At 44.8% G+C, this 9166-nt stretch overlaps 2 protein-coding genes across 5 annotated transcripts in view; one reads left to right on the top strand and one right to left on the bottom strand.

The window, feature by feature from the left end:
• Positions 1–3687: 3687 nt before the first annotated feature.
• LOC140420133 (uncharacterized) lies at positions 3688–5801 on the bottom strand. Of its 3 annotated transcripts, none has more exons than XM_072504161.1 (2): positions 5742–5801; positions 3688–5398 (listed from the first exon to the last, which is right to left on the bottom strand). In XM_072504161.1, exon 2 carries the CDS (start codon positions 5047–5049, stop codon positions 4288–4290), a length of 762 nt encoding a protein of 253 aa, XP_072360262.1. In that variant the 5' UTR covers positions 5050–5398; positions 5742–5801; the 3' UTR covers positions 3688–4287. The 3 variants fall into 3 exon arrangements, with proteins under 3 accessions (XP_072360262.1, XP_072360260.1, XP_072360261.1); XM_072504159.1 differs by having other exon boundaries at positions 5619–5748; XM_072504160.1 differs by lacking the exon at positions 5742–5801 and adding an exon at positions 5609–5689.
• Positions 5802–5817: 16 nt separating this feature from the next.
• The window catches only part of LOC140420126 (uncharacterized), a 39880-nt gene continuing 36531 nt past the window's right edge, over positions 5818–9166 (top strand). Inside the window, exon 1 of one of the 2 annotated variants that reach the window (XM_072504146.1) lies at positions 5818–6202. The gene's annotated coding sequence lies outside the window, so the exon portion shown is untranslated. The remainder of the gene's footprint in view (positions 6203–9166) is intronic. The other variant, XR_011946194.1, reaches the window with a different exon arrangement.

Below are 9166 nucleotides of genomic sequence, written 5' to 3'. Positions count from 1 at the left end.
ACTTGTTTATTCAACACCTCATCTGTGACCAGCCTGCTTCCTGGCTCACAGTGCTCTGCAATTGAGACATTTAATAGTCAAAGAACAGCCTGTTCCCTAATCTTTCCTGTTCCTTCTGTTCTCTTAGTTGCTGCCCAGACATGTCTTACAAAGTACTTGGCTGTTTGATTTTACTTGTGCAAAAAAACAAGACATTCATTTTAATAGCATCCTACCATCCAGATCTGGGAATGAGCAGAAAGGGTTAATGACCATTAACACTGAACTAAATGGTCCTGTTAGTGAGATGCAGGATACAGCTGGGAAAAATCCAAACCACTGGACTGAGATCAAAAGACCAGTCACAACCTCAGAACGATTGGTGTAAACTGATTGGTGAAATGTGTGGAAGATTCAGAAAGAAAATGCAAGATCCAAAACGAGGAGGCTGTTGATGTTGTTCAGGAATAATTCAATGGAATCCGATCTGAATGGGATCAGGAGAAACTGACAGATTGAGAATTGTTTAAAGCTCAGACCAAACGAGAATATCAAACCTTTCTGCTTGAGCAGAAACAGCATCTGGATGATGTTCTTAAAGTGGCCCAAGGAAGATCTTGGCCAAATAAAGAACCAATTCTTGGTTCAAAACGAAGCCATTTCGAACTTATCTCAAAAAGAGAATTTAAAATGTTTAAGGCTGGAAATTGAACTTTAATCTGAAACTATGAATTAGGAACAGCAGTCGGCCATTCGGCCCCTCGAGTCTGCTCCGCCATTTGATAAGATCATGGCTGATCCAATTGTATTTCAAGCTCCACATTCCTGATAACCTTTGATTCTCTAACAAAGAACAAGAATCTATCTACCTCTGTGTTAAACATATTCAGTGACCCGCCTTCTGCGGCAGAGTTCCAAAGTCACACATCCCTCTGAGGGAGAAAGAATCTTGTCTCTGTCCGAAAAGGACGGCCCCTAATTTTAAACCAGTGCCCCCTACTTCAGGACACGTCCACAACAGGAAACCTCCTTTCCATGTCCACTTTGTCAATACCGTTCAGGATCTTATTTACTTCAATCAGATCAACCCCTCACTCTCCGAAACTCCAGCGGAAACAATCCCAGTCTGTCTATATGACTGTACGACAACATGTAACGAAGAGAGGGAGAGACAAGTTAACTACGGAATTAACAAAGATGTTTTTTGTCGAGTTGAAAGATGAGGATGTATGAGATAGGAGCAGAAATAGGCCATTCGGCCCCTCGAGCCTGTTCCACTTTTCATTAAGATCATGGCTGACCTGGTTGTGTCTCCAGTTCCATACTACCCAATGACCTTTGATTCTCTTGTCTAATAAACATCTAGCTACCTCCACCTTAAACATATCCAATGAACCTGCATCCACCTTCTGAGGCAGAGAGGGCCAACATTGCACAATCCTCTGAGAGAAAAAGGACAATAAAGTTCAAATCTGAAATCAGCAGAGTCTGTTTTGAAGACAGGTTGAAAGTTCACCTGTGGAGAACAACGAGGAATCTTCAGTTGCACTCGGACCTTTGGCTGGAATGACTGCAAGAAGCAAACTTTCAGAAACCAGGTAAAAAGTGTGACATTTTTCATCTCAAAATGGACGTGGAACTCAGCAGAGAGCTGAAAGATGAGTGAATTTGGACAATGGGGGATTGATCAATGTGTATTTAATGCTGTTTCTCTCTGATTCCTATCACCCGATGCCATTAATCCTTCTCAAACACTCTGATTAGAAACATCAGCTATCGTTCAGGGGATACAATAATGACCTGATTGCGTAAACTGCACATCCACTGACTTTGTAAAACAATTGCTTTATCTTGCTCCCTATCCAGTTGTATTTGTGTCTTTTTATGGAAGGTTTACTCTACATAAAGATATTTCACTAGTCCTGATAAAGTGACTGACTCCAGCTATGCTGCATGGAATCCCCACTCTTTTTAGTGACTTCAATGTGTTGATATCACAAAATTGAAACAAGAAGAATTTTATACTCCTGAACCTTGTGTCGATCTTCACCATGTGGCGAATCTGGGTAACATTTCCAACAATCTGATCCACATACTGTTGGGTGCAGCCACCGTCTAACACAGCACAGTTGAATGAGTCTGTGACAAACACACTCATCACTGGATCACTTCATGCTGATCTTTCAGAAGGCCTTTGACAAGGTCTCACATGGCAGATTACTGTGTAAAGTTAAAGCACAGGGGATTACGGGTAGTGTTTTGAGAAGGATAGAAAACAGGAAGCAAAAAGTTGGAATAAATGGGTCTTTTTCCGATTGGCAGGCAGTGACAATGGGGTACCGCAGGGATGTGTGCAAAGACCCCAACTGTCCACATTATATATTAATGATTTGGACGAGGAAACTAAATGTATTATCTACAAATTTGAAGATGGTACAACGTTGGGTGGGAGGGTGAGCTGTGAGGAAGATGCAGAGATGCTTCAGTGGGATTTGGACAGACTGAGTAAGTGGGCATGTGCATGATATGTGCAGTATAATGTAGATAAATGTGAGATTATCTGCTTTGGGAGCAAAAATGGGAAGGGCAGATTATTATTTGAATGGATGTTAATTGAAAGAGGTGAATGCTCAGCAAGACCTTGGTGACCTCATACATCAGTTATTGAAAGTAAGCGCGCAGGTACAGCAAGCAGGCAGTAAAGAAGGCAAATGTATGTTGGCCTTCATAGCAAATGTATTTGAGTATCGGAATAGAAATGTTTTACTGCAATTGTATAGGGCACTGGTGAGGCCACACCTGGAGTATTGTGTGCAGTTTTGGTTTCCTTATCTGAGGATGTTATTGCTATGGAGGGGAAGGTTTACCAGGCCGATTCCTGGGATAGCGGGACTGTCATGAGCAGAGACTAAATCGGTTAGGATTATATTCATTGGAGTTTAGACGAGTTAGAGGGGATCTCATAGAAACTTACAAAATTCCAACAGGATTAGACAGGGTAGATTCAGAAAGAACGTTCCCGAAGGTGGGCGAGTCCAGAACTAGGGGTCATAATTGGAGGATAAGGAGTAAACCTTTTAGGTCTGAAGTGAGGGGAAATTTCTTCACCCAGAGAGTGGGGAATCTTTGCAATTCACCATCACAGAAAATAGTTGAGGCCAAAACATTGTGTAATTTCAAGAAGGAATTAGATACAGCTCTTGGGACTAAAGGGATCAATGGATATGGAGGGAAGTCTCAGGGTATTGAACTTGATAATCAGTCATGCATCATAGACATCCAACAGATCATCTTTCTTGTAAACCTCATCAATGAAACCCTAATGGAAAATCCAAACTTTAATCAGGATCCAACTGACGGGCACCCAGCTCCCAGAATACTTTGCTTCTGATTTTCCTTTTGTTAGGAAGTGAGGATGCCGAGGCCAGACCTTGTTTCCTCCTTGGTGGGGACGTAACCCGTGTCCACATCTCCACTTCATTCTTCCACTGGTCGTATGGCTCAGATTCCGAGAACATCGGCGAGTAATCAGACCCTGACAATTTCCACTTGCTTCAGTTATTTCTCACAAAAACTACTGGGATTGTAAGATTCTGTCTGAACTATTATTTTTCAACCTTCACCATCCGGCAGGCATTCTGTGTTCCCATGTTATAATCCTGAGAGCTTTATGGTGAAGGAAGAAACTGGAGCCAATCTGTACTTGGTATGGATTTATTCACAGAGTGAAACATTACAGGTAAATACCTCCTGACCCCACTCCACTCCATGTCAGTCAGTGTTTCTTGTTACAGAAAGGAGGGGAATTAATTTAAACAGCTCTGATTTCTCCTCTCACTACTGGTCTGTAAACAGAATGGAGGTTTTGATTCCTGATCTCCCCCTTTATAAATGGTGGCGTATTTTTCTTCACCTTTCAGTTTGGTGTGAGCTCGAACCTCCATTAATAATCCAGCCTTAGGGTGGACTCAATCTCTATTTGGTGTGGATTTGTTCACAGAGTGAAATGTTCCATTTATAAACCACCTGCCACCACCTGATGTCAGTCAGCGTCTCTTTCTGCTCCTTTAAAACAAACAATAACATTGACTGGGCAGTGAAACAAAAAACAAATTATCAAAGTAAAGTTATAAAACTTGAAACTAAAATGTTATCTTGTGAGTCAATGATGCAGCCCAACCCCCGCAGTGCCCACCGGGCATGAAGAATGGCTCTTTATATTTGCTCAAGTAACCATCCAATCAATACTGTGGATACTGAAACCCAACAGATACAATTAACACCACAATCAGAGCATCTAAAATGTCTCTAATCAGTGTGACTGCCTTGGTGTCTCAGCAGCTCGGATGAACAAATAAATCCCTTCCCACACACAGAACAGGTGAATGGCCTCTCTCCACTGTGAACTCGCTGGTGTGTCTGCAGGTGGGATGACTGAGTGAATCCCTTCCCACACGCAGAGCAAGTAAAAGGCCGCTCCCCATTGTGAATTCGCTGATGTGTTTGCAGGTGGTAAGACTGAGCAAATCGCTTCCCACACTCAGAGCAGGTGAATGGCCTCTCCCCGGTGTGAACTCTCTGGTGTCTCTGCAGAGTGGATGAATCAATGAATCCTTTCCCACACATGGAGCATGTGAAAGGTCTCTCCCCACTGTGAACCCGCTGGTGTGACAGCAGGTTGGATAACTGAGGGAATCCTTTCCCACACGCGGAGCAAGTAAAAGGCCGCTCCCCATTGTGAATTCGCTGATGTGTCTGCAGGTGGGATGACTGAGCGAATCCCTTCCCACACTCAGAGCAGGAGAACGGCTTTTCCCTGGTGTGAATTCGCTGATGTTTCTTTAGAGTGGATGAATCAATGAATCCCTTCGCACACTGAGAGCAGGTGTGTGGCCTCTCTCCCGTGTGAACTCTCTGATGTAACTTCAGGTTGGATGACTTGGTGAATCCCTTCCCACACTCGGGGCAGGTGAACGGCCTCTCCCCAGTGTGGCTGCGTCGATGAATTTCCAGCTCGGATGGGACTTTGTATCCTTTCCCACAGTCCCCACATTTCCATGGTTTCTCCATTCGGCAGGTGTTTACGTGACTCGCCAGGTTTGGCAATCAGTTGACAGCTTGGCTCACACACACAGAACACGTATGGTCTCTCCCTGCTATGAATGGTGTGATTTTTTTTCAGGCTGTTAAGTTATTCCCACAGTCAGTTAACTGGAAGACTCTCACTTTGGTGTGTGTCTCAGTGCTCTTTCAATCACACTGATGATTAAAATCTTTTGAAGTAGTCAAAACAAACATTTCTCCCTCGAGACTCAAAGGCCAATGATATTCAGGCTCTGTGAATCTGAATGTCTTTGGCAGATGCTGACATGATGTCTGGTTTGAGATTTCTGTCTGTAAATCCTCCTCTTGAAACATCCTGTAAAAGGAGATTCCAAAATTCATTACTCAGCACAGGATAGAAATTTAGAAAAGACAAATTCTGTTTTTATGGAATATTATTTTCCATCTTGTTTCCCCCAAAACTGTAATTTCCATCCCACACACACTCCCTCCATTCTAGCCAGACAAATAAATGTGTCAAGCTGTTGGAACAAAGAATGTCAATGTCTTTAAGAGAGAGAGAGACCTGGACCAACCTTTCCAGGGTCTGCACCCTCCCTGGATTCACTGCCTTTCCCTTCAGTTGCTGCAAGTCACCAATTGAAGGTCAGAATGAGAAAAGAAATGGAAAGGGGGAGAAAAGAAAGTGTTTTACTCACAGATGTTGAAGACAGGAGGATGTTGCAGTCTGTGTGAAGCTCAATCTCAGTCACACAAAGCCCGCGCGCTGATTGGCTGGAAGACGAGAGTCCTTCCGGTTCCACAACTCTTTCCAATGGTCTAAACCTCAGACGGAAGGTCAGGAGGCGGGCTCTCCCCTGCACCTGTGCAACTTCCCCTCTTGCTTGGGACATGCGCAGTCCGGGGCCAGGGGGAGCTCACCGAGCTGCTTCTCGCTCTGGCTGGAGCCGTCAGCCGGTTTCTTGGAAACCTTTGTCTCGAGGAGGTACAGGGTGAAAACTGGTGGGGGTGGGGCTCCGTGTCCGCGTGCCGGGCCTGCGCACTGAGACCCGAACGTCACCGTTGAACAGAGTGATTCCTATTGGCTGATTCAGACCGGGTTCCCGTGACGTCACAAAGCGGACTTTGGAGCTGAAACTTCCTCCTGTCTCCAACATCTGTGAGTAAAACACTTTCTTTTCTCCCCCTTTATATTTCTTTTCTCATTCTCACCTTCAATTGGTGACTTGCAGCAACTGAAGGGAAAGGGCAGTGAATCCAGGGAGGGTGCAGACTCTGCAAAGCTTGGTCCAGGTCTCTCTCTCTCTTAAAGACATTGACATCCTTTGCTCCCTCAGCTCGACACATTTATTTGTCTGGCTAAAAGGATGGCCTCTTTCCTAATGTTCACAATGAAGGGCTGTAGGAGATGGCTGACATTTAAGGGACAGTAAATTAATATGAGACAGAGATATGTCTAGTATTTTTAAATGGTACAGATTAGATAATTATGGTTCTGTAATAAAATACATTGATTATTATTTATGGTTGTGTAATATTGAACTGTCGCTATTTCTATATTTCCAGTTATCTCTTCCTCAGAGGGTTGTTAGTCTCTGGCTTTCTCTTCCACAGGGACCAGTGGAGTCTGGGAGTCACTGAATATGTTCAAGGATGAGTTGGATGGATTTTTAATATTTATTGTGTTATGCTTTTTAAAACTATTTTTAAAATAATGAATGCAATAGACTAACAGAAATATTGATGGAAAATGGGTATAGTGTAGAACAACTGATATTGCCACATAAATACAAGCAACACATTGAGAATTAATTTGTAGCAGGATATTTTTGGGACTAGAGCTGCTATGTGAAATGCCAGATCAATTGAACAACCAGTTAACAGGTTAACACAGTGAGTGGGGAAAGAGGGTAAGATTATATAAAAACAGAAGGGTAACAATGCACGTCCCAAAATATTACAAAACAGACTAACAGCATAGTCAAATTAAAATAACATGGATGACACAGAATCTCGATTGTGCAGAAGGAGGCCATTCGCTTCTTCAAGTCTGACCCTCAGAAAAAGCACTCACCGAGGCAGACTCCTCACCCTATCCCCATAATCCGGTGCATTGATCATCATCAACCCACCTAACCTAACATCTTTGGACTCTAAGGGGCAATTTAGCATGACCAATCCACTTATCCTGCACATCTTTAGACTGTGGAAGGAAACCAGAGCACCCGAAGGAAACCCACGCAGACACGGGGAGAATGCGCATCTCCACACAGACAGCCACTCAAGGAATCAAACCTGCGACCCTGGCTCTGTGCGGCAGCAGTGCTAACCACTGTGCCTTACTCTGGGCTCCGTTGAATTGAATTCACTGATGAAAAGCCCTGGAGGAGCAAGTCAGCCAGATTGGAGCACATGCATTTGAGATAAGGGTCTCATAATTTAACAAATGCATCAGACTTAGACTGAAGTAGACATTAAAAATTCCAATGGGATACATTCCGTAATCAGTCTGTGCCAGTTTTGGACAGAGGGAGAACTGACTGGCCTGCTTCCATATCGAGCCTGATGGATGTTGGGTCTATCCTAACCAAATTCGGCGTGAACCTAAGATGAGAGGCCAATTGATAAAGCCTGACATTCGGGAGACAACTCCCCACCCCCCACCCCCCTCTTGGTATTTGGAGCTTAACAAACTTGAGGTAAGGTTTCTTTTTGTTCCAGATAAATGTACTAATCATTCCATTAATTTCCTTAATGACTGGTCGACAGCAGTATAGGCAGCATCTGCAGAGGGTACAACAGTCTGGGCAACACATTCATTTTCATGAAGACGATCCTCCCTCGCCATGAAATCGGAAGAGCCGATCACTGGGAAAGTTCCCACCTAACAGTCACCATCAGCTGTGGAAAGTTGGCCCCATATAGCTGTCTGAAAGAGGTGTCATTGACATTCCCAGATATTTAAATCCCAAGAGGGGAGCACCTGATTGGAAACTTAGCAAGAGGAGGGGGCTTACCCTTCAACATCCCCCTCTCCCCACCAGCATAGCCTCTGACTCAGTAAAATTCATCTTATAACTAGAGAAGGCACTAAATCTATCCACAATCGGGTACAGCTGGTTAAGATGAACATTTTGCTGTGGTTTTTATTTTTATCTCCGTGCCTAATGGTCTTTTTGCCAAAATTGTTCTTTATGGGGGTGGATAGATTGGTTTAATCGTTTGTGTGGGCAGATAAGGTGGCAAGGATTAGGAAGACGGTGATTCAGAGAGGGCGACAGTCAGGCGGCTTGGCCCTGCTGAACCTGTTATACTATTATTGGGCGGCGACGCAGAGTAGGTGTGGAGTTGGAGCAGGGAGATGGAGGCTTTGTAGGCTTCCATTAAAGGGTCGGTGGGGTTAACGGGTTACAGGGATAGGATGGAGACATGGGCTTATGTAGGGTGCTCTTTCGAAGAGCCGGTGCAGACTCGATGGGCCGAATGACCTTCTGCACTGTAGGAATTCTATGTTCTATAGTAGGGTGCGGGGGGGGGGGGGGGGGGGGGGGGAAATGCGGTCTGATCATGGGAGGGGGAACTTCACCACTGTTCACAGGATCCATTGACTGACAGATCAATCCCAGAACAGGGAAAATGACAGGCATGGCGAGGGAACTGAGAATGTTCATGGAGCAGACGGGGGCAGTGGACCCCTGGCAGTTCATGGAGCAGACGGGGCAGTGGACCCCGGGCGGTTCATGGAGCAGATAGGGGCAGTGGATCCCTGGCGATTCTTACACCCGGATGAGAAGGAATTCTCGTTCTTCTCACCAGTACACAAGATTTACACTCGCATCGGCTTCTTTGTTGTGGGGAAATCGGTGCTTCCAGAAATAGTCAGAGCGGAATAATCCATGATTGTAATCTCAGACCACGCTCTACATTACATGGATGTGAGGTTGGAGACAAGCCAAGCCCAATGCCCCACATGGAGGTTGGACACGGCCCTCTTGGCCGCCAAGGTCTTCTGCCAGAAAACATCACCGGCCATCGGCAAGTGCATCACTAACAACCAGAACGGGGAAGTCTCACCTTCCACGTTCTGGGAGGCACTGAAGGCTGTGATTAGGGGAGAAACAAT

Source organism: Scyliorhinus torazame, chromosome 5 (genome assembly GCF_047496885.1).
Source record: "Scyliorhinus torazame isolate Kashiwa2021f chromosome 5, sScyTor2.1, whole genome shotgun sequence".
In the NCBI taxonomy this organism is placed as follows: Eukaryota; Metazoa; Chordata; class Chondrichthyes; order Carcharhiniformes; family Scyliorhinidae; genus Scyliorhinus; species Scyliorhinus torazame.
This window is presented reverse-complemented; position numbering and strand designations above follow the sequence as displayed.